This window comes from Pelmatolapia mariae, linkage group LG4 (genome assembly GCF_036321145.2).
Source record: "Pelmatolapia mariae isolate MD_Pm_ZW linkage group LG4, Pm_UMD_F_2, whole genome shotgun sequence".
In the NCBI taxonomy this organism is placed as follows: domain Eukaryota; kingdom Metazoa; phylum Chordata; class Actinopteri; order Cichliformes; family Cichlidae; genus Pelmatolapia; species Pelmatolapia mariae.
Window position 1 is genome coordinate 21219300 of NC_086230.1, and position 26622 is coordinate 21245921.

The window sequence follows — 26622 nt, forward strand, 5'->3', positions numbered from 1 at the left end:
AGGTTGTGATGGCACTAAAGAAATAAGACAGAAACACCTAAAGGTTAGCAAGATTCTTGATATGTTTTTAGACCATCCACTATGAGTCTTAAATCATACCTTCATGAACCTCTACCCTACTTTTAGACCTGCCTGCTAAGTGGGAAGGACAGAAAGACACAGTTCTTTTTGGTAGATCAAATATTGGACCTTTGTAAACAACATATGGCGCAGAAAAGCTTTGTTTAGTTATTGTAGCAACCCTCAGGACTTCACCACATGGGGACAGCAAAGCAGGGCATGTAAACCAGCCTGGATTCTGTCTGCAGATATTTTTTAATATTATTAAACACATCGACATGATGTCATCCTTCACCCAGATCTGAAGGCATGTGCAGCTTTAAGACTTTCTATGAAGATGTCATCAGAGCTTGCTGGCTGGATCCACCGCAGTTCATCTTATTGTTATCTGCTGAGCCTCCATTCACTTTTTCAGACTAAACAGTTTCAGCTTAAGCAAGAGTAATACAGACCTCTTGTTAAGCAGATATTGACCTACAGAAATCAGATGCTGATTTTAGGATGAGTCATTTCCTGATTGGCAACCACTCAGGGCGGTGACTAACCACATGTTGGAGATCTAAAATTATATCCTGCAAAAACCTGACGCCATTGTAACCAAACAATAAGTGACGCTGAGCTTGATAACTGACTAAGCTAGACTGGCAAGATGCCTACTTTCCAGTCATTAATGTTGTAACATAAATATGAATTGAAGTTTCGGCCAAGACTCCTGTGCTGGAATCACCTTCCTCAGTAAAATGGAACAACCTATAAATCCTCAGCAGTCAGTTGAAGGTATTCTTGTTGGCCACACTGGCAGTTCAAACAAAATTTATTGTTCCCAGCTATGAATTTACTTGACAAAGCTACATTTGCACACGTCATGATCAAACGTTCACTTCTGCACCACTCTCAGGGGTGATATGTCTTTGTCCGTTTCATTGTTTTATCTAACACCACCTGTATGTTATACAGATGCGCTCTGGCTCCTAGTATGCTCCCAGATAGCTTCATCCACTAAGAGGGTTTAGAAAATATACTACTGACCTGGCCCTCAAACATATTTCTAAAGCAACACTACCAAAGTTGTACTGACAGAGTTGATAATAAGTCCTGGATTGAATAAACACTTAAGCTGAGACTGGGATCATTTTTCAGCCTGTAGTCAGATGGTGTACCTCATGCAGGTAACAGAGCTCATATTTGCCTTGATAAGTCCATCCTCAGATGTACAGCAGAGGTCCAGAGTAAACACAGGCATTCGAAAAAAGCAATACATCAGAAAAGAGCGAGGAAGGAGAAAAGCTAAAGCTAGTGCCGTGTAAACAGACATGAAAAGAAGTCATTGCCACTGAGCCGTTCATCACCATCACCACTGGCTGATTTCCTTCCAGGGGTAAAGCATTGGTGAGGAACTCTGACCAAACTAAGAACAAGCTGAGCGAAGACCATTTAAAGCATGCAGGCTCTGTTTAACACTCAAACTGCTTTTAGGAGCCACATGTGTTTTGTGAGTCACATTTCTCAAAAACAGATGGAGATTCCAATTGTGTTCTAATTACATGCAAGAGTAAACAGACTAAATACAGCATCATCATCACTTTTTTGTCATAGTCAGTCATGCTAATCCATGGCTGAGCACCAGATGACTTTGTTAATGTGAGGTCAGCTTTTTTCCCCCCAATCATATTTGCAATAAGTGAGAAAAGCATCACCCGTGAAGAAGGCCAAGTCTGCAGGCTTGTTGCCATTCCTGTGGAGCTGTACTGGGCACGGCATGGCTCTGACCTGACACGCTTAAAGTAAATGTTTATGTTGATTTATGAGATTTGGTGTTCACTCTATTTACAATCTAAATTTAGCATTAGTCAAAAACGGCTTGAACATTTTTTTGCAAAAGCAGATAAATCCCAGTTACCCTCGCTGTTAAAACACCAAAATCAGGGCCAGAATTAAACACGTTAACAACTGGTAGGTGCATTTTTGGTGAACTTTTAATACTCTAAATGATAATCTATCAAATAATTTGGTCCGTGTGTTGAGGTCAGCAGTCTAAGTAAAGAAGCCCAAAACTCATTCTTCCAGGACACCTCACCCAGCTCATCCAGGGGAACGCCGCTGAATGAATGTCACTGAATGCTGATTAAATCATAAGATACTTAAAGTATTAGTTTAAGGGTGTGCACACTTATACAGACCGCGTATTGTGCTTTTTTCTCCACCCCAACAGATGTGTTTCTTTTTCAGTCAAATTGTACATTGTGGCATTTCTGCTAAAGGTCACATTAAAGGTGGAAACGTTTTGAAATAATTTATTGTGGCCTTATTTTTTAACATCATGAAAGCCTTTCATCTTAACAGAGGTGTCCATGCTTTTAATATCCACTGTAGAGGTATTAGAGGCTCTAATAAAGATGCCCTTCCCGAGAAACTCAAAGTAATTTGGATTGTGGGGCAGTTAATTAGACTAACAGCCAACCAAGAAGCACATGAGTAAATTTGAGCATTTTGTTGTTCTCTAAAATCTTTAGATTTACCTTGATAAACCAGTCAGTGTGACTTAGATGATATGCTAACATAGCTAGTGTGGTTTGGCTGATAACTGTCATACATTTACATAAATCTCATTACACCCAACTGGTCACGGCAGATGGCTGCCCCTCCCAGAGCCTGGTTCTGCTGGAGGTTTCTGCCTGTGAAAAGCGAGATTTTCCTTCTCACTGCCGCCAAGTGCTTGCTCAAAGCGGATTGTTTGATGGATGGGGCTCTCTCTGTACTATTTTAGGGCCTTTCCCTTACAATATAAAGCGCCTTGACCACTGTTATGATTTGGCGCTATATAAATAAAATTGAATTGAACATAAAGTTAAGACTTTAAAAAGTGGATTCACATTTGATTGATGTCACTGTGGCTACATCCACCTTTTAAATACAGTCTCTGATCAACACACTATTATTTCCAAAACTGACACCGAGTACATCTGAGGCTGATGGGAACAGCCTCTTTAGTTAATCTGTCACGAATGAGGATGATAAGTTCATCCGCACGGAAACCTTAAAGTTTGTAGCAATTACAGATCATGAATAGCTGTTTAGAGACTTCAAGCTTATGGTGGCAATAAAGGAAAGAAGAAAGAAACATATCTCTTTAGACCATCCACAAGCCCTAGATCTATGTTGCTAGTGATACTAAAGAAGCCAATTGTACAAGACCCTCATTTCATACCACCATAAATTTCTATCCTATTTTTAGAACTGCTTGTGGAGTAGGAAGGAAAAAAAGACATAATTCTTTTTAAAGAAAAAAAAACAACATTTCACCTTTGTGAGCCACATCTGGAGAGGAACAGCTTAGTTTTGCCATTGCAGACAGGCCATCAATGAGGCAGCCAGGCAGGGCTTATAAACCAGCCTGAAGTCTCTCTGCAGATATCATTAAATCACGCCAACATCTCATCCTTCACCCAGATCTGAAGGCACGTGCAGATCTGAAGGCACGTGCAACTCTGAGCCCCTCAATGAAGCTGTCATCGTGGCTCCAGCTGGCAACTGGAGCCCCTGCAGTACAACTGAGTATTAGGAGGTTTGTCTGAGCTCCATTCACCTTTTCCCAGTAAACAATGTTTCAGCTTAAGGAAGAGTAGCACAGCCATCAGAGGGCTACAGTACTACTGATGCCGGAGGGCGGCCAGAGGACACAACATCTGGACCTTGTGAGTGTGTATATACATGCTGCCAAACAGTATCTCTCCACTGGGGTTATAAATCTGTCTGAAATCCCATTCACCTAGGCCTTCTCCTCCTCGCAGCTAAACCTTACAGATATCTGACTAATCGACCACGACACATTTGAAAATGAGGAGAAAAAGAGACAGAGGTAACAGAAAAGAAAAAAAGGAAAACAAGACAAATGTTTTCCTTAAAAGCCAAGCAAAGGATGGAATCACAGAGAAGCTGAGAAAAAGTGAAAAACACTTCATGAATTTACAAAATATGCACAGGGGATCAGTTACACCTGCTCGAATGACAGAGTAAAGGAAGTAAAGGAAATGACATCACATCTGGGAAAAGAATAAAGCGTCCACATCAAGATCAGGGCAAATATTTTACAGACTAAATCATAAAAATACTGAATTCAGTCTAATAACAATAAAGAAGGAATGCCCAAGAAGGATAAAAAGAAAGGATGAAAGAATTGCTGGCAGTGATAATGCAATTCAAACTGAAGTGACAGCAGGCAGGGTTTACACCGAGGTTAAACACTTTACAGGCAACAGGAAAGTGCCAGTCAGCAGTCTGGCCAATTATGCTTTTATGGGTCTATTAAATATCCTCTCTCAATATAAACAAATGAAGATCATTCCATCTCCTTCTGTCCTTCTCTCTCAGCTATTTAACTTTTGAACTTGAGCAGACGGTGTGCACATCTGTGTCACTCACTGAGAATGTTGATTCACCCACCAGGATGAATATCAGGTGTCTGTATGCACATATGGGAACTATCACAATCTCTCCATCCCTCTATTTCACAGCCTCTCTTTCTGTTCGGTTTTTCAATGTTCTCTATATCAGCTCAATGGGAGTGTATTCAACAATGAGTGCCAGCAGTGAAGAATTTAATTTAATGTACTGGAAGAATAAGTTCTTATAATAGTTTGTTGACACTGTCCAGTCTGATAATGTGGGCTTAAAGTTTTTAGGTGTCAATCATCTGCTGCTGCTCAGCTTCCTCATATAAAAAAAGGGATCTTACGTGTACTTTATATTAAATAATACTTGAAATTTTGGAAAATCCTCTCATTAACTGCCTTTCAAGATTTACAGTATTATACAAAAGTCTTGGACCACCCCTAATTTCATTAAATTGTGCTAAGAAAAAGGGAAATGGGTGCAGAGATTTAATAAAACATGCAAAAATACATGGAAATACAGTTTACAAGGCAAAAACTATTTGTACAATTGTAACAAGCTTAAAGGTTAGTATTTGGTCTGACCACATTTATCACGTATTCTTGTAACTTTCTGCATTGGCAGTGTGTTTGGGATCATTATCATGCTGAAAAATGAAGCTGTTGCCAATCAGGCGTTTTCTATGGTACTGTATGGTAGATCAAAACCTGACAGTACTTTTTGATGTTTATAATTTCATCAGTTTTAACAAGATCTCTATCACCAGCCACAACTCACGACAGAGCCTCCTGCTGACTTTGGATGCCAACTGTCGTACCTCTTTCCTGCCCTCCTCCGTACCAATTGATGACAGTTTAAACCAAAACTAACATTTGGATTCATTGCTCCACAAGACACGTTGTTGCTGATTTTCACTTCAGTTCTTGTGTAATTTGGCATACCTCAGCCTTTTCTTCCCATTTCCCTTCCTTAAGATTGGCTTCTTGATAGGTCAACTGAAGGGCCTGATACATCTGTCAGGTCTTTGCTGGATTGTTTACTATTTTTTAAGGACATGACTTTCAGATAAGGTTATTTTTGCTGTAGAAAGTTTTGTCTTCCTTTCACTTCTTCTTCTGTCCTCCATTTGCCCAGTTTCCTCCTATTTTTTAGGATGCACTGCACACAATGCTAAGATATAAAAAGTTTTTGGTTAATAGTCTTTGGAAATTACGTTGCTGGTGCAAAAATACCATTTTATGCCTGTCAAACTGTGTTATTATTGATATTTTCTGCTAGTAACAAAGCGCCTAAAGATACAGTTCAAAATTGGGTCTTTCCTAAGTTGTCAGTTATTTATAGATGAAACACTGATTCATCCCTTGAGTTACATCCCTTTGTTATGTTTGAATTATTCATAGGTTAGGGTTAGTTAAATACCAGGTTTGGACAGAAAATGAGTGCTAAAGCAATCAATGTAAAAAAAGAAAAATGTTTAAAGACCGTTAGAAAGCCTGGAAAACTATTGCTCAATACCACTGTACAAATTACCAGAACATTTACTCCTTGAAGCAAAATATCAGGAAATGAGGAGTGTGTCAAAGACTTTTGCAAAGTAGTGTATTTAAGATGGTACAACTCTGACTAAAGGTAACAAAATCCACCTGCCAGAACCATAAAGTACACTCATTCATTTGTTTTAATAGTTTATAAATGATGTAAAAATGATATACAAAGCCAGATCGGCTTCTCTATTGCATGATTGCAGCTGCAACCTGCTCCTAATTTTCTTTCCCCAAAGAATCGGCATGCTTTTATTTTTATTTCCACTCCTCTAATCAATAACTCCTTGCCTCGTAGCTTTCATCACCCTTAAAACAGGCTCCCTCTCAGTCTTTTCATCTGTGGCTAATTAGTCTTTTAGCGATTGCTCGGTTTTCATCATCCTTTTCTGCCTTCACGGGCCATTTAACTTGTGTTTTAGGTCGGGATTTGCTGTCTTAAATGTAACTCGGACTCCACAGAAGCTTCTACTAGAAATAGGACAGAGGGGGAGGTAAGACGAAGAAGAGAGTTGGGGTGGGTCGGAGGGTGGGTGGAAGATGGTAATCAAACCAGCCGTTTTATGCTTTCATTTCCTCTGCCGCCTACCGCCACTTTTTCTCTGTTAATTGGAACCATACTATTTTTTTTTTTGTTCAATTCTCCAACGTCAGGAAGACACAGTCCCTTTTCTTATTTTTGCACACTGCCTCTTCTGCTCTCTCCCTTCCTGAAAATGGAAATTAATGTGCAGGGTCAGCAGGTGGACAACAGAGTGTAAATCCAGCTGTAACAGCATAAATCCATAATATGACCCCATTTCCATGTGATTGAAATGCTTCCTGATCTCACGATGCATATAGAATTTTTTTGTGTTGACACTATAGTGATTAAAATAACGCCCATCTATTTTAGAGCCTTGCAGACTGATCAGTGTCAATGAACCAAAACAATCCGGCTCGCTGTGAATCTTTAATGCCCCTTGGTTCCCATTTTGATCCTAAAATTCTTACAGGCAGTGTGCCAGATTATTTTCCAACAATAAAATGCAGCTACAGAGCTTACTAATAGCATTAATTTACCACACAGACATCCTTATTTTTTCATTTTTGACTTGCCTACAGTCAATTTTTCCCCTGTCTCATTTCCCCTGTGTCAGCAAATGAAAAGTCCCGCTCAAGATGAACTGAGATGTGAGCCAACACGACAATGAGCACAGCTAAGGGGCCACGTCTACTCTGGACTTTCCCCAAGTGTTATATATATATATATAAATATATATATTTTATCCAGCTAGAATGGAATATCCAGAAGTCTTTTCTTTAGGCCAGATGTTTAGATTTTCTTCTCCCTTTTACATGTATCCTCTTTTTCTTTCTAATAGATGAGAAAGTGTGGAGAGCTTAACAGAGAGATGAGTAGAAAATGGGAAATGAATCATGAGGAAAAGGCACATAGTCCACCTTTACACTGGAAACATCAATCTTAGGGGGATCAAAGAGGTATTTTCTCAGTTTCATCCTACAGATGCCCCACATTCTGAATACACATCATATGTCCTAGATTTCCTTCAATGTAAGATAGCAGGTGCAATGCTGCGATGCATATTGTTTTTAGTTTTGCTTTATGTTTCAGGAAAAAGAAAAGAAATCATAGAGACTAAATGGCAGTGAAACAGGTATAAAGAAGCTAAAACAGAATGTTCTGATTTTATTGCCCACAAACAATCATCACTAAACTTACTGATTAAAGTTCCACTGATGTACTATTTAAATATTAATTTTGTTCTATACTGAAAGCTGAAAGCTGCCTTAGCTTCTGTGCACCGTAACCTCTTCCTACCATGAAAAAAAACCCCATGATTCAGTAGCTTGCAGAACCACCTTTAGCAGCAATAACTTTAAGTAACTGTTTTCTGTATGACTTTATCAGGATCTCAAATGGTTGTGGAAGAATTTTGGCCTGCTCTTCTTTACAATGTTGCTTCAGTTCTTTGAGGTCTGTGGGCATTTATTTCTCTTAAGGTCCCACCACAGCATTTCAGTCGGGTTGAGGTCTGAACTTTCACTGAGGCATTGCAGCACCTTGATTCCTTTATTTTTCAGTTACTGTGTAGTAGATTTATTGCTGTGCTTCTGCTCATCGTCTTGTTGCATGACCAAAAATTAGCCCAAGCTTTAGCTTGTTCTACAGTTGGTATGGCGTGGTTGTGCTGATATGCTGTGTTTGGTTTTAACCAAACATAATGCTGTGCATTATGATCAAACATTTCCACTTTGGTCTTGTCTTTCCAAGGAAAACTGCTTAAGACGTCTATTGGTTTAATCAAAAGTAACACAAACGAATGAATGAAGCACTCTGATTCTGATGATTCCGAACATGGTAACTGAGGACTGTATAGGTTTTGTAGAGGTGCTCACATTTACTGATGATCAATTAATCGAATGCATTTCATTAGCAATACTTCTACTACTGCTTACCATCCTAATTCCTATGGAAGCAGTAAAGGTATACTTAGATTTTCACAGGAATCCATAGAGTCCTGTTAAAACTTCACATGTAATCTAAGACTCATTTACTCAAAATATTTAAGGCACTGAACTTATTTAATTGCTTATTTTAGACCACTGCAGACCAGGAGATCACAGCTGCCTAAACATGGGTGACTGATGGAATATGCATACTCTCACAGCATCTAGAAAAGGATCAGTTAAATTCTATCTAATGTAATAGTGTTGTCTAATAAAGCCGTGAATCATACACTAGAATGTCATAAAAATCTATCAGAAGCTCAACTCCAAGGCAGCTTTAGATTTAGATTGTGATTTTTGGTCCGGGCTATGTGAACAAATCACTTTATCTGCCGAAGAAATGAAACACTTAAGTGGTGCAAAAACTGTACATATGAGCCAGGCTGCTAATTGGGGCATTTGGCCACTGCTAGAAATCCATGCAGTCAACAGCACCAGCCTTTGCTATGCTCACCACTTTCCAGGGTCCTGGGACAACAAACTGGACCCAATCACACCACTCTGACGGTACCAACAGTGTGCCTACTAGCAGGGGCCTCCCTCTGGGAAAACCATCCAAGGTCACAGAAGTTTTCCTTGGCTCAGCACACCATACAGACTTAGCTGGTTCCTGGAACTATCTTGATTAACGGGACCAGTGAATTCCCCAAATCAGTCTTTCAGTCCAAAAGAAGCAAAATCCAGCCAGAGGAGATTTCAAGTGTATGTTTGGTGATCTCCAGGGTTTTTGATGGTTATTGTGGTTAAGGTTCAAGCAATGAATATTACAGAGATGCACTTAGTGGCTCGGTCTTTTAAATCCAACCAGAGATTCATGGGTCAGGATAGGGCACAAATGACAGAGAGAGGAATGATCTTGCTGATGACAGCAAGAACTGCCAACACCCGGGGTGATGAGAATCTGCACGCCAGACCTGAGCCACAATAACAAAGAGACAATTCTTTTGTTTTCTTTTTTTTCATGGGCAAAAAAATAGAAGAGCGTTTCTGACTGAGCCGGAGCCTACACAATTAATCATGCCAACACTGTTGAAGACCCTACGAGGCTGCTCAGTCTTTGTAGCCTGACCCAGCCCTTTAGTGCCTGTTGTCATTTATGGCTCTTTCATAGCTGCGACGGATACAGTTGGCTGGCTGCACTCCCTCTCTGAAACCACATCATAGAGGCTTCACATCTTCAAAGTATACCCCATGCCTTTGCATAGAAGCATGAGTTGCGAGCGCTGAGAGTCAATCGAGAGGCACACGTGTGCAAAGCATGTCATTTTCACGTCCATGTCGTTATACTGTAGGAATCCTTTACCCTGTGTAAATACTGGAGGCTGTTCCTTTAATTGCTTCCGTTCCAAAACGATTGTTTATATTCGGTAATTAAAGTTAGGTATTGGAGCTTTCCTGTATTGATTTCAAAGACCAGTGAAATTATTGATATTATGGGAAAAAAAAGATCACAATAAATATCAGAACAAGTAGTTTAATGTGATTATAATGGCCACAGCAGGTGCTAGCCTAAAGGGACAATGAGATGAGGCAAGTGTATAAAATCCCAACCAATGGAGAGGCTTATATCTTTTAAACACTGGATTTAATTTCAATGGCTATTGCCCAAGTGTTGACCTCTTGCACACTGCATGTGAAACACCCAAGCACGGGGAAGCTGAGTGACACACTGATTAATTACCTCGTCTTTGCTATGCTAACAAACAGCTCATTCTCCTCTCCCAATTACAACGTGCCCTCTAACACTCAGCAGCTTCACTCCGGGAAAATTTCCATTTAGCTCTTGCATGAAACCACAAATTGCAGCAGAACCTGTTGTCTTATGAGACTCAATTAGTAAAAGATGACCCAAGCGTTTTTGTTGGAAAAGAATGTGGCATTTAAAAGACTTGTGTGAGCCAGATTTCAGCCCCCCCTCCACCCTCCTCCCTCCATGCTCAATAGTTTCTACTGTTAAGAACTCATTACATACTTTGGCCTTGGAGAGGAAAAACATTCAGCACCTATGCAGGTATGCACACCTGTGTCCAATGCTCAGAATCAGTGTAATAGCACTGGAATAGAGGCCATTCTGCATGTGCATCCCCTCGGAGATTAAGGGGATTATTTGGGGACAATTTTCAATACTGAACATCTAAATCTTTTTTTTTTTTTTGCAAAAATACCACTGCAGTGTGGTTTAAAGCAAGAATTTTATTGATGCTAACAGCAGAAACCTCTGCCCAACTGTACAAAACCATCTCAAAGCAATCCCTTTTGAATTAAAACACAAGTTGCAAGTCCTCTGGGGCTCATGCTGAATCACAAGCTATAGTTAAGTTTATGCAATATGGAAAACAGCCTAAAAATGTGCACAGAGATGTCACAGCCTCACATGCCACCCGCTGAAACATTGTTAAAAAAAACAGCTGCCCCTTCATGGCAATTATGATCCCCAGTGGCTGTAGCCTTGCCCAGCAGGAACATGTGCCCTGCTGCACCACAAAAACTGCTTTGGAGCAACTGAAGGAACACATAAAAGAGACAATCACAGTCTCCAAACAACCCATATCCCCTATCCACTGAAGCATCTGAGGGGATGCGCCATGCTGGTCAAGCCTGATCCACAGAGACCCCCCTACCGCTCAAAAAACCCCAAAGACCTGCTGCCAGTGATCAAGTTGAGCCTGTTTTAAGACCTCCTGTATACATTATTACAAAGGCGGTTTTAAAGCTGCTGCAAATGATGTATAACACTTACATTTTCCCATTTGGATTCCACCAGTGATTTATTGGTATGATTTGACAAATTTTAGTAAAACAACACTATTATTCAGCTTGATCTATACTGTTATTTTGCCAATTATCTGCAATTATACAATAATGACATAATCGCTACATAAACTGTTTATCTTTTTCACAATATAATGAGTTTGACATTCCTTATTGCAGAACATTTTATATCTAAGTCTTAAAGGAGCTTTGTATATTCAATATAACATGGGAAATTGTTGAAATAATTTTAGTTACATTAATGTTTATCAACTAAATCACATTGTAGGGATTACATAGCTAATGAAATGAACTCGAGTGCTTTCCACTGTGCAACAACAGAGCTACAATTGAGAAAAAAAAGATTTTTGTGGTGTAAAAAGAACAAGATGCATACACATATCCTTTTTTTCCTGTGGGACTTTCAGTAAAGTGAATATTGCATCAACACTGTTCGAGCTTTCAGTTAACCACAGGTGTGATTAAAGATATCATAGAGAGAAAACACAGGCTGTATTTGTTATGTGAAATATCGCCATCATTTCGTCAAACTTAGGTCAGCTAGCCTAGTTTTGGACAGAGCCCACGCTGTTCTTTATTTCCTGAGGGCACTCTGAGGCTGGCCTCAGATGTCTTTCAGTTCCTGCTCTCTCCTTCTACAGTGGAGGTCTACTTATGGATGTAAGTCTCATCACAATCTGACAGGTCAGCTTCTGCTTCTGCTGTTTGGTATTTCACAAGTTCTCCAGATGTGGCGACTTCTATTGTAGATGTCGCTAAATGCATACAACAATAGATCTTCTATGTACATCTTCTATGCACTGGAGCCCGAAGGAGGGCCAAAGAGAACCCGCTCCACACAAGGACAGTGTAACCCAAATAATAACTAATCCTCAGGTCAATTCACACGCAGCATCACACACCTGCTCATTCACATCATATTCTGCTGCTCTACCTCCAAAGCAGACCTCTCCCTTCTCCTGTAATTCCTCCAGGAGCAGCATGCTTTTTCCAATTTTAAACAAAACACAGAAAAGAAATGTCTGTATTTTTTAAATGCATCATATAAGTAAAACAGCAAAATAGGCAATTAAGGTCATGCTGAAAACTAAAGCAGAGATAATGAGGGCAAACTGAGGTGAAGTAAAATTGGAGCTTATGAGATCCTGAAACGGCGCTGATGTCGGTTCATTATATTTTTCTATCCCATTTAAAAATAATGATGAAGCGACCGATTCCCATGTGAACTGATCCCTGTTTTCCAACTCTTTCTTCTTAGCCTGCCCTTAAATCAAAGAAAACGCAGATTCAGAGAAAAAATGACAGACAAGCTAAAAAAGAAGCCAATTCCCATGGTGGTGGATCCATTATCTCAGGATGCGGCAGGGGGAAAAAAAAGAAAAGAAAAAAAAGAGCTAATCATCAACTATTTTTGGCTCCAGGTGTGACCCACATGTGTGCACAGAGTCTTCATTACTTGGAAAATGGGAGTCTCAGAGCAGCCAGCACACTAATGGGGCCTCCGCTCCACAAACAACACACACATGTGAGCAAAGGGCTTCGGTGTTGCCAGCTGGCATCCACTCTTTTACCCCCTGTCCTCTGAAAAACACACCCACAAACACAAATCTGGATTGTTAATGGAGCTAACACCCCCTCGAACCTTTGGCCCCGCTACTGCCCCCCAACCCTGCCCCTCATGCTTTGAGACATCAAACTGAACTCCAAACACCATTATCACGTAGCTTACAAAGAGTCAATGCACATAGAGAAGAGACTGTAGGTCACAAACTAAGCACTGGTAGAGTAATCATAACTGAGACGTTTTCCATCCACTTCTGCTAATAGAACAGCCACATTTTTTGCCACTGTTTAGCTGAGCTGTCCTGGATAGAAAAACTCCTCATTAGGAAAGAGTCTCCTCAGTTTCCCTGAAAGTAACTAAGACTGGCAGCGGGGCGGCAGCCAGTAACACAGGGAGCAGAGATTGAGAGAGAAAAGGAAAGAAAGAGGAAAACGGGGGGGGGGGGCACAACATCTGGGCTGAGTTAACCACTGGCCATTACCAGGTCCTGAACCCAGCAGGGTCTGATGGAGAAAAGATACAAGCACAAAATACTGTGCATGATACTGATTGGGGAGGACGGTGAGTATTCACATAAAGACAAACCACAGGAGTAGGACAGTAACATCACGTGGAATTATGTGTGCACCAGCGATGAAATACGACAGCCCCTAGAAGGTCAAAGGTTGGATCAGCCTACTAACAGGCAGCTTGACTTTAGCAGATTGTAACATATAACAACTGTATAGAGTCTTGAATCTGTAGCATAACTTATACAAACAGTGAAGATGTGTTGCGATAAAGAAAATAAAACTAATGTACGTATAACAGTCTTCACTGGCATTACATGTAAAATGTGAATATTTGTTCAACTGCACCACTGTGTGCTAGCTGCTGCACACTTACTGAAAAAGAGGATGTTCTGAAGACGCTGTGGGAAGGTAAACAGGAATATTTCTGATATGTCACATTTATATTCAGGATGAGAAATTGATGTTGAAAACATTTAGCACTAAAAAGCTGTGTTTAACAGCACATGAAAGCCTGTCCCTTAAATCGCTTTAAACATTTTTTTCCCTCCACAAATTGCCTGGTTCCAGCCATGTTCAGATATACTGGTATATAGACAAATACTTTTTAAAACACAGAAGCATTTTTGGCTCAGTTTAAAGTTAAATTATGCCGTTTGTGTAGCTGGAATTCGGAGCTCAGCTTTGAGTAAGCCTGTGACATATTCTTGGAATAAGTTCTGGTTCTTTAAAGACATTACATTTCACATTTCACAACGTTGCCTCCATATCCCTGTGGTGTTAGTATTAGACATTCTCCGAACTCTAAACAAGCTTCATTCTGCGGGAAGTGAAACTTCATTCTCTGGCAAGCACGGATCTTCTGCAATCAGAAATAACTTGTTGGTAAAATACTGAAGAGTTATGAAACTATGAGACTTTGTATTGACACTAGATGCATATTTTAATACTCCATTGAATATTTAAGAGAGGTTTGGCTTTAAGTTAAGCCTCCACAGCCGGGGACTTGAGGAAATTGCTTCAATCAAAGTCAATATTTCTATTATATTTTGAGGCAGATTAAAATTTTATACGATCACATGGTTGTATCCTCCTTCTTTTCTTTTGGCTACTCAGCAAGTCGCCTGCCTCCGTCTTACCTCGTCCCGAGTATCCTCCTCTATCCCTCCTCTGCATGTCCCCCTTCATTAAATCCATGAATCTCCTGTGTTCAACATCCTTTCTCCAGTATATCCACTATCACTTCTCTGCACATGTCCAACACATCTCAACCTTGCCTCTTTCTGTCTCCACAATACTTCACTGAATGGTCGCTCCGATATACTAACTTCTAATCTTGTCACCTGTCTCCCACTCACTGACATACATTTATTCTATCATGTTTCTACTAACTTTCATTCCTCCCCTCTCCAGCCTCTAATACAAATGATATCATAGTTATTTAACAGTAAACATAGGATTTCCTTTATAATCATGTCAGCTCCTGCTTCCAAGGTCAAACATGAACTATGAAACTCAACTTTGAAAGGCCAAGTGTTCTTATGGTAAATGGACTGATTTTCTTCTCTACCTGAGCACTCATAGCGCTTTATACAACATGCCTCATTCAATCATTCACACCCACTCATACAAGCACTTTCTTCTACCTAACATTCACACACATTTCGACAGATGTATCAAAAGGACAACATCTTGCCCAAGGATATTTAGCATTCAGACTGGAGGAGCCAGCGATCAAACCACCAACTTTCCAGTTAGTAGATGACCTGAGCACCAGCCGCCTCTCTTATCAAAAGCATACAACAAAAACTAAATGAACTTGGAAGTGCAATTGTCTTCTTAAATTAAATTTGGAAAATTAAAGCCAATACATAGAAAAGAAGTAGCACAGTGGTGTAGTGCTTAGGACTGTCACCTCACAGTAAGAAAGTCCTGGGTTCAAATGTGGGTACTCCCCAGGTACGACTGCTTCCTCCCGCAGTCCAAAGACATGCATGTTAGGTTCATTTAGATTCTAAATTGACCATAGTGTTAGTATGTAATAGACAAGCGATCTGTCCAGGGTTCACCCAGCCTCTTGATCAATAACAGGCTCCAGCTCCCCACGACCCTGAACTGGATATTTTGTTAAGAAAATGAATCAATGGATGGACGAACATATAAAATGCTGACTGCACATTTTGGATCAAGTTACTGCGCTGCAGTATCTTTCTGCATGTGTTCACACTAATGAACTATAACAGCACAGATTTCATAATTTGATATCAGCTGATTGTTGCAGTCCTTCCATTATAACGGTTGATCCAAAATCCACACATCACAAAGATTAAATCTATGGGAATAAAATGTACTAGAGTGAGTTAATTTCACCTCAACCGCTCTTTCTTGTGCACGGAGTTGCACAAGAAATGAAGCATCAAATAAACCAAATGCAGAGGCACAAACACCAAAATTAAGTCCATCCATTTCACATCATGTCTCTGAATGTTTCTCCTTCATGGCTGTCCCTTTGGGTCGACATCAGTGATACAAACTAAACTGTTCTGCAGCAGTCAAAGAGCTTCTTTGTGCTGCCTGCCAGAGTCCACACACAATCTAAGCTCATCATGCCTGCCTGTAGTTTATTCAGCCTGTAATGAGTAATCTGAGAGTGATCGCACATTTTCCAAACACACACACACACATACGCGCTCTTATTTTTTCACAATTATAAGAATTCAAAGAAACGCAGATAAGACAGACATCCAAGTGTAGTTTATTACGCCTGTAATTATAAATACAAGAACGGCTAACACAGAGTTCATTCCGTGTAATTTATAGCGGGATATAAAAGATGCTATAGCACTGAAACCACTTTGCTTTTCCTTGGCCCTGCCCAGTGTTCCCTCCTCAAGTCCAAACCCACGCCAGCCCATGGTCCTCTCTAATTTCACCCCAAGCAGCAGAAGCTCGAGCTGAAAAAGAGTAATGTGGCCCCCAAGTCCAGCAAACTATTCCCTTTTCCTGTCTCCCTCCTCTTCCAGCGACCACAGATCGACAGCTCTACGGCCAGCACTGGCCCAAAACTATGAGGGGTATTTTCAGCACTGTAATTTAAAACACACATGGTATACACACAGGCACAAAGTCAAATACAGAACCACATACTCAGCAAATACACAGCCATTGGGGATAGATCAAAAGACAAGAGAGTGGAGAGGAGACAGAGATGCCCACAAAGACACGTGGCCCATTAGGATCAGGTCAGTGTGCCCTGAGTGCCGAGTTTGAGGAGTCTTGTACTGAGTAGCTCAGTACAGGAAAACAGGGTGGAGGCCCAGCAACAAAGAGATGTGAAAGAAACTCATCTGAAAACAGGAGGCCAGTATTGGGATGTTATGGCAGGGAGGGTAGAACCAAGAATAGCAAAGAGACTTTAAAAAAAAACTGTTTATGTTTGGTACTTGATGATTCACCACTTTGCTATTCTTATGCTGCGTGTCATTTAATTCTGGAGCGAAATCCAAAGATTCAATTGATTTAGATATATGTTACCATTTTAAAGGCTTTACGACACAAACGAGACAGCTTAACTAGGATATGTTATATGCCCAGTGAATGTGTGGTTAACAGATTTTTGCTTTAAATCATATAATGTTCTTCAGATGACATTAGTTGGCGGTTGATGAACTATTTAAAAATCAATTTGTAACTCTTAAACCCAAACATATGTTGAAGGATATCTAAAAGTTTATCAAAAAGCCCCTTTACTTGGAAAAAAAACATAAAAGACATGTTCAGGGAAAAAACAGACAGACAAAAAAATGTAATCTGAAATTCAACCCGTGCGCCAACTACCTAACAACTGTCGCTTGTGCGCATACATACACACTTGCACTGATTACAGATGCAGTATATACACTGCTCTTTCTGTCCAAGACCTTAATTACCCTGTGCAGTCTTATTTCCCATAAATACAGCAGGAGCAGGGCTGTAATTAGGGTCTATATTTACTCCACCTGGCTAAGGGAGAACCCAATTCAGTGCTGGCCACAGGGATGAGCAAGCCCCACTCAACTAGGCTGCCTTTGGAGGAACCAAGGCACCAGCTGTGTCCCAGCTCATGGTTCTGGATGATGTGGAGGATGAGGAGTGCCTCGCAAAATCCAGTCAGGTGCACAAGAAAAACTGTGTTGCAGTTCCTAATACTGTATTTGCTGGAACGATCTCCACAAAATACTTAATTTGAAAGAGTTGCCGGTAGCTGCAAGATGAAATTTGTTGCAAAGAGGTATACAGTGCTGTACAGAAAACCATGTTGCCATTGGTTTGCATAGCATCAGATCACCATGGTAACGTACAGTTTGCAGACAAGACATGTCTTGTCTGCAAACATTTGCCAACTGCTTTGGTAAGTAGTAGCGAAATTCTGAAAATCTCACTCACCCAGTCGCACGCACGCACGCACGCACGCACACACAGTGCTTCTCTCTATGCCTTAGCGCTTTTTCTAAAAGACACACTGTGATGGATGCATCGAGGATCAACTCTGGGTTCAGTATCTACTGATGCTTTGATATGAAAAGTCAGGAATTAATCCACCAACCTTCTGATCGTTAGATGACCTGCTCTTTTAAATAAATTCTTAAAAGTACAATGCAAAGTGGAATTCAGCTGAACCGTAAACCTCTTTGCAACCAGTTTCACCCAGTGACAGGCATGAACCTCTAGCAACCACACACTAACTGGTTGGGGAACACAAATTTATCCCTAGTAACCAGTAGCCACCTTGGAAGTCGCCGACCTGCGTCTAGGACAGTGTGATGGGGGCTTTTACACTGCATGTCATTTATCTAGCAACCATAATCACATTACAAGTGATTGTATTTAAGTAATGGGCATGTTGATGTTTTCAGCATACTTCTCCATTATTAAATAAATACAGATGACAGGAAAGTAGAGAGAGAGAGAGAGAGAGAAAGCTGGGTGATGACATAATGCAAATGGTTTTAGCAGGTGAGCTGCATGGCACTCCTGCTCTTCTCATTTTTTAATATTTCTCTTTAGCCTTGTTCTTGTTTTCTCAAGAGCCACCATTATAACAAATAACTCCTCATTATTACATCTACATGAGTGCACCTGCTTTTTGAGGAACCGATCAGTAAGCCTGCATTTACCTTGAGTTATTTCTCATTCCTGTGATATATCCAGTGACTGTTAACTACCTAAAAATACCTGGAAATTTTCTTTTGCAGTCCTCGGGGGAGGAGGAGAATAGCCAGAACAATCACTTATTGGATCAGCACTGCACAGATGAGTGTTGCAAATGATACGTCGGCTTCCTTCCAAATTCGGGCAAAAGAAAAACATTTCTGTTAGATGTATACATTTCACTTTGTTTACTCCAGGGAAATTCGGATTGAAAATTGGAGAAACTCGTGCTTTACCCTAATGCTCCCCAGCTTTCTTACAATATCCTTCTCCCAGAAGTCTTTTCAGAGAAGAGTTGCGGCGTCTCCTGATGAAGACAACTGACTGGCGCTCAAGCAGGAAGGAAAACAGACCTCCCAGTGAGGTTACAAATTCGCATAGTTTGGCCATTTCTCTGCCCCTCTCTGTTTACTTTGTGGCCACAATGGCCGTTCCCTGCCATCGCATCACATCTACAACAACAAACCATTGAAAACGCAAAGTGGAGAAAGTGCTTGAAAATGCCTTCATGTCAGAAACAAACAAACTATTTTGTGGAATCTCATCGAAACCACTCATGCAATGTGAAATGTTGTGCTATGTTATGTTTTATGGTGTCGAACTGCTTTGTGGCTCCCACTCTTCTATGCATCAGAATTACTGCACTCATCATGTTTCAGTGTGTTAAGGATTCAGCACCCACACCCTTCAGCAGATCTGGTGCTAATAGGAGTGGCAGTGGCTCTCCCATTCTTTTGACAGAAAAACACATCTGAAAGCTGTATGGGTGAGGTTCTGCCCACTCTTCAGAGGGCCCAGACCAAAGCTTTTCAAAGCAGGACCTTCTGGTTTTCTGTGATAGAAGCAAAAGAAGAAAGGGAGAGAATGCAAAACCAAAAAGGCAAGAGCAAACCCTCTAATAACTTTGATCTGGATCCCAGCTCTCCTTGGTTTGAGGTGGTGAATTAATGTGCTGACTACAGAGAAGCTCAGTTTGCTGAATCACATATCTGCACATATTAGTAGTCTGCGAGGCAATGACACACATTAATCAGAGAAAGCAAAGAGAGAAACAAAGAGGGTGGAGAGGCTAGTGGACTTGGCTCAATGGTCTCTGAGTGTCCTTGCGGCAAGCAGTCTAAGAAAACTTTTTTTAAAGCCACAAACCATTTTTGAATTGACAATTTTGTTGCAGACCAGCTGGGAGAGGGAGGGATAAAAAGAGTCTAAAAGGAGTCTATCATTAGCTTCTTATATATCTTATACAGGAAATAAGAAAGACAGAAAGAAGAAAAGAGAGTTAAGCAAGCATAAAAACAAGAGTAAACCTTCAGTCTGTCTCCTACTGTGGTTGCTTACTACATTAATAAAGATCTCTGACAATAGCTGCACTGCTTAGATAGAAAAGTGTTGACAATGCATTTGTTATCTCTTGTATTAAAGGAAGTAATATGGAAGATGTGGCACAGGGAGAATGTGACATAATTTAACCTGTTTCTAGCCATATAATACTCAGTCTTAGCTTCTAGTCTTAGCAAATGCTCTGCCTATTTTTTTAAGTTTTTCTTGACATAAGCTGCTTTTTAACTTTTGATTCCAGGCCTTATACTTGACCATTTTCAGAAGAATGTTTTTAGTTTGTCAAACCACTTAACACTGATCTACGAATCATTCAAACATTAAAAAAGACACAAGTCTAACCGTGCATTTTAAACTTACTCTTACTCTGTCATGTTGGCATGTGAAAATGGAAAAATGTGCACATGAAATGGCAAATATAATCTCGATTTTGAACCCCTACCCCCAAAAGAGACACATCAGGTAATCATTGTGAGTAACTTTGATTCAGTTCTGAACAATACTCTCAGAGGAGCAACAATTCTTGTTAACTGTGAATGAATGGATTGTTGATAGATGCCTCTCAGCTGCATCCACTGAGCTCATCAGGTCATCGACCAAAAGAACTAAGACTCAGTCAAAAAATGTATGAGGATAAAAAATTATGGAATCTCCAGGATGATTCGGATGCAGCAGAACTGGGAAGAGTAGATGTGAAGTGCAAAATCTGTGCAGTACTCGTTTAAGAAATAATTTTTAAACTGATCTAAAGACCTTGCCTTTTCACCTATTTGCTTCTCCCCACTGTCATTCTTCTAACTGAGGCAAAAACTGCCATAGATTTCCTAAAATGTCCTAGTGCAGCAGATCCCCGCCACTAGGAACCACTGGCTCCTACTGGAGACACTGTTTGAGACAGACAGACTACCCAGCACTGATTTAATCTAAACTAATGAGACCCTTTGGCTGCACCAAGTTGCCTGGAATATCATATTTTCAGGCAATTTATAGCACCACTGGAAACATCTTCTTAAAGTCTGCATTGGATTTCTGGGGAGAAAACCCTCCTGCGCTGAAAATTCCAACAGGCTGCAGAACAGCAGTGTGCTAAAATGACATCAACACTGAGACACCTGATGTAAACAACTGGGTTCACAGACTGGAGAGAAGCCAGCTCATGTTACCTCAGAAAACAGACACCCATTCACTCCATTATACAGGCAGTAAGAAGTGTGGCACAAATAAAATCATCCGCATACCCTTTCCTTTCCTTTGTTGCCTCACTGACTTCAGAGACATACCTCTGAAACTGTAACCCTTACATAAAGGTCTCGAAAGATTCAAAACAAATAAAGAACACATGGGCGAGTACATACTGTGCAGTGTGAGTAGATACAAATGTCTTCACATGTTCGCAGGTGCATGAAGACACAAATATGCTTCACTTCCATACAGCCTGCTGTGCCTTCCAGGTATTTCTGTGATATAATATATTTAAGCTGCTGCTTCATGTTGTGTTTTTGCAAGATTCTTCATATTTACAAATGTGAAGAAGAGACCATCAGGCACAATAGTACCCCAGTAATTAAATCAGCCTGGGAGGTCCACCGTGGAAATGTGTGAGATTATTTGCACTATACTGAGCTGCCTCTCGCAACACTCACTCATGCCCCCCCCCCCCCCCCCCCCCCCCCCCTTCATCTTTTCTTCCTCATCCCCTTAGCACACAAATGCCCTACCACTCCACTTCCTCATTGCTGCTGGATAAAATTGGCTCAAAGCTGATCGCCAGTGGAGGAGAAAGAAAAAAAAAAGGAGGGGTGAGGGCTGGGATGGGTACCCGTGGGAATTAAAGAGCAGCGATGACATCGTGTGCAGCACTTCCATAAATCAGTAGTAGATGAATTACTGTGAGTGGCCAGTGGTGAGCTCTCTTGGTTACTGTCAACATGTTTGTCACTAGATGGAGTGCGGGAAAGAAAAGGGGCTCATATTACAGTAAATGGCAGTAGAGCACAGTGACAATGAACAGGGTGGTTATTCTACCAACAGCTACTTTGAAGAGAGATGATTTTCTATTTCTTCTACACTGTAAACAAAATCCTACGCCACAAAAAAAAGCAAAAAGTGGACCATAGTTACAAGTGTTACAATGCCCTGAGAGCAGCTGCAGTTGTTCCTTTGGCAGCATTGTAATGACTTTTTACTTGAGACTTACCTGAACAGGTGCCAGCTGGGCTCGGGGATCAAACACGCGGATCATCTTATCCTAGCCAAGCATTAAAGAAAGAGAGACTTAGTAAGTAAATTAGCAATATTAGAAATTTTTATTATTTTTGATACATGAAACAAATATTAAGAGGGCCAATTTAAACTGGGACTTTTAAAAAAAAAAAAAATCATGTCTGTGTTGTAATATCCTCTTTTTTCCTTCTGTGGAAAAAAAGCTCAATGGAAAGTTTTTTTTTTTAAGTATTTTTTAAAAAAAAGTCCATATATCTCAGTAAAATTAAGAAAGAACAACACAAGCTCTCGTGATCTCACTGATTCATTGTTAGCAAATGCAACCCAGTGACCTCGCCGTGGCCTCCCGTGCCGTGACCCCGGCCAGCCCAAACATGCATTAGGCATCAATCAAAGCAGCCAATCACAGTGGCTCCTATGTGATTGGAAGGAAATGGGGGCCTAATGGGATCAAACTGTGATTGGGACATGTGTGTCTGCAGCATGACCGTGATCACCACAACGGCCTAACGTGAGGAGCTGACAGCAGGCAATACTCTGAAGGCAAAACCATAGACACTTTTAAAGATATACTATGCTAACTGTGATGCAGTTAAACTCACAAAAAGAGGAGCTCTGTGCAACAGAATATAAATAAAGAGCTACAGTTTTGCAATTTTTTTTTAGCTTGAGTAGTAAACAAGGGTAATAACTAATGTTCTGCTTCTTTCTCTGCCTCTCCACTCGTGTGTGAGTGAAGCCCACCCACGAGTATGATGGCCCAAAGCTGTGTCTTCAGGCCTCTGTGACCTGGGGCTAAGCCAAAGACTCAGAAGGCAGACATACACACAAACACACCCACATGGGCAACAGCCCACCTGCTGCCAAAATGCCAGATTTTGTCTAAAACCAATCTATGAGCTCTAAACTATCTTTAAGTGGTAAAGATTTATTTGCGGAGCTTATTTTGGGAGATAGTAAGCTGGTGCTGCTACTAACAATTATGTCCATGATTTATGTGAATTATGTTGTGAATGCTGAAACCTTCAATGCAAACCAAACATATACATGCTGACTCTCTAGAATAAGATATGGAAGAGGACACCAACTTGTGCAAATACACAAATGAGAGGTTTCTCACATACAGATGTTCTCCAGCAAGCAAACACGAACACACACACACACACACTCAAATAAGCAAACACACCTTGTTAAGCCTATGACAACAACACATATAAACTTTACCTAAACTGGCCAGATAGCCATGTGTGCGTTTATGAGTGTGTGTGTGTGTGTGTGTGTGTGTGTGTGTGTGTGTGTGTGTGTGTGTGTGTGTGTGTGTATGTGCTGAGACAGCTGCTGTTTAATCAAAGTGATGGAGCCTCATTCTCAAGCTGCTGTTAATGAGTTTTCGCCACTTGTGTGTTGCACACAACTTTCACATGTGTGCAAACACACACACAGATGCTGGGAATCTTCGGCCAGGGCTGCTCTCTCACTCCAACTTCACTCATCAAACACACTGTCCTGCCAGCTTGTTGTTTCCCATGGTTACTAGTGTAGTGTAACTGTGACTGGCAGTTTGGGATTACACAACCCTTTAACCAGTGATTCTGTGCTCTGTGGGAAACAGAGCGCAGATAAAATTCAAAATTCAAGGTGAACCGTGGGGCATAAACCCACAGACACCTCACTTCCAGACAGCATACCACCCAGGCCCGTCCATCATTCAGATAAACAAAGGCCTACCTCCATCCCTGCTCACACTACCTGTGGGTTTCATTGCACTGAATGCTGCCTTTCTCCACGGTGTGTCATAAATACACATCTCTCTAGGTTCAAATGAGGCCTGTCATGATTCTTGCTCCTCAGGGTGGTGGTCTCCCCTTCATCTTCCCCCAACCCAGCCCTGTGCCCCAATGTTTACCCTACAGGAGGGCTGGAGGGATTGGACCCACATGTTGGCAGGCCCTATTTGCTTTAATAAGCTAGATTGGGGAGACTGAAAGGGGCCTTTTGGTTAAATGACACCAGAGCCCAATGGGGCAAGAATCTCAGAGGCCTCACAGCCTCTGATCTTGCACCCCACCCCACCGCCACACCTCTGCACACTTGTTTCTGAGGTGCCTGGTTCTTTCCGTCTAAGTCTCACTTTGGACAGAAAGGCTTGTTAGCTCCGGTGAAGGCTATTATCCTGTCAACTTAATGTCATCATTTGGACACAATCCATGACTGTTGGAATAATTTGTTACTTGTCAGAGCAAAGACAAACAAAGGGAGCCTGGGCCAACAATGTTACCTGTTAATTACATGCATGCATTATATTTCTGTGTCAAAGTTTATTTGGTCTCAAGCTCAAGTAAGCTCATTAAGTATCTGTCATATTTTCATATCAATCACTTAATTTGAGCTTTTAGTAAAGTTTACTCTAGTGCATAATGTGACAGTTAAAACGGTGTACAACAGAATAATATTTTAAAAAAATATCCCTAGGCTCTTTCTATAGTCAAAATATATTCATCAAATAATTCCCTGTAAACTTATAAACTTCTATTTTTAAACAGATTTAAACCACATCCTTTCTTCTTCTTCCTTTGCCTAAATTATTAACACCCAAACAGAAAACCCTTTGGCCATAAAGACACAGCTTTCCAGACTTCCTTTCTTGAGCAATTAATTTAGTTTATTTCATGCTTTTCCTATAAACCACATACCCAGTGGAGATGTCAAACAAGCACTGTTCACCAGATTCTAATTCTTCTTATTGGGTTTGGGGCTCAGGGGTCAGGTGGGGGCAAGACAAAACAAAGGCCTTGATATATTTATCCTTTGCACGCAGCTTGTTTCCATTATTAGAGCCTTTATTGCCAAGAGACTGAAGTTTCCAGTCTGATGAAGAAAATCTCCACAGGCCCTCTGTTTTAATACGTTAATAATGATGCCAAAAACATTAATAAATGGTAAATTACATCTTTTGCTATAAAATTGGCTTTCCAAATTTATCCCTTTTTCCCCTCTAAAGACCTGCTCAACACTTTCTAATCTAATGTGTAATGTGACCCCCACCCTTTTTTATGAGTTTGACCCGTGTTAACAGTTTTCTGAAATAAACTCATATAAACAGATAAAGTGCAGCAATGTTCAAAGTGGGGCTTGCTGCACTTAGTGTGAGACACTGACTGCATCTAGTGGTCACAAACCACAACTGCAACTAGAGCAATCAATCTCTATCCATATATTAGAGGGTTACAGCATTCAATTTAATTCACTGTTGTGTACAGTCACAATAAAAAGAAAGTACGTCTATGGCTAATGTCTATGATTTAATGCATTAGGATTTAATAAAAAATAATCTGTCCCTAAGAGGGTCTTAATATTTAGTAAATACAACCTCAGATGAATTACATCACACGATATATCATTCTAATGTGACACCATTATATATTTAACAAAGTCAAAATGCAGAAGCAGTATGTGAAAAACTAAAAAGACCTTTACTGATTCCATAAGAATTAAGCGAGTAAGTAGCAGCCACGTGCTGCTAATCAAATGTACTTGATTAACTGATCATCAGCAAGTGTGAGCACCTCCATAAAAGCAGAACTTTTGTCAGTTTGCTCGATCAGTCCAAAGAGGACATCAATTTCTCTGAAATTAGAGAAGCAGTTTTTGCTGCTCATTAATCTGGTTATAGAGTCATTTCCAAACAATCTGAAGTCAGTGAGCAAAAGTATTCACAAGTGGAAAACATTCATGATTGGTGCCAATTTTACCAGGAGTGAAAGTCCCAGTAAATTCAGACTGTACTGGCCTTGGGGTGAACTGACTTTAATGTTCAGACAAACAGCAAAAAACCCAAGACCTCTATCTTAGACTCTACAGCAGGGGTCCCCAATCCCAGTCCACGAGGGCCGGTGCCCCTGCAGGTTTTAGATGTGTCCTCGATCCATCCCAGCTTATTTAAATTGATAAATTACCTTCTCAACATGTCTTGAAGTTCTCCAGAGGCCTTAGAATAACTAATCATGTGATTCAGGTGTGTTGACCCAGGGTGAGATCTAAAACCTGCAGGATACAGGCCCTCGTGGACTGGGATTGGGGACCCCTGCTCTACAGGCCTCAGTTAGCATGCTAAATGGTAAAGTTCAGTAAAAGGGTTTGGGAGGGTTGCCGGGAGAATGTCTTTCCTCTCTAAAAAGAACATGCACAGCATATCAGCACAAACATGTGATACCAACTTTTAAGCACAGTTTAGAAGTGACAGGGCCTGGACATTTTTGCAGTTATTGAGTAAACCATGGACTCCTCTGTAAACCAAAGTATTCTTACTCAAATGTGAGCCCATCTGTCTGACAGCTGAAGCTTGACCAAATTTCTATCATGCAACAGGACAATGATCCAAGGTGAAAGACCCAAGGTGTTACAATGGCCTAGTCAAAGTCCAGACCCCAGCCCGACTGAAATGCTATGGTGTTACCTTAAGAGAGCTGTGCATAAGTGAATGCCCATAAAACCTCAATGAACTGAGTGGGCCAAATTCCTC

General features: G+C 40.7%; 1 protein-coding gene across 2 annotated transcripts in view; it reads right to left on the reverse strand.

Annotated features, from left to right (window-relative positions):
* Positions 1-26622, reverse strand: part of LOC134626235 (mitochondrial import inner membrane translocase subunit TIM16-like) — a 111385-nt gene that overhangs the window by 78990 nt on the left and 5773 nt on the right. For both annotated transcript variants that reach the window (XM_063471860.1, XM_063471858.1), the window contains exon 7: positions 22075-22125. In XM_063471860.1, coding sequence (XP_063327930.1) covers positions 22075-22125 — 51 coding nt within the window. The remainder of the gene's footprint in view (positions 1-22074; positions 22126-26622) is intronic.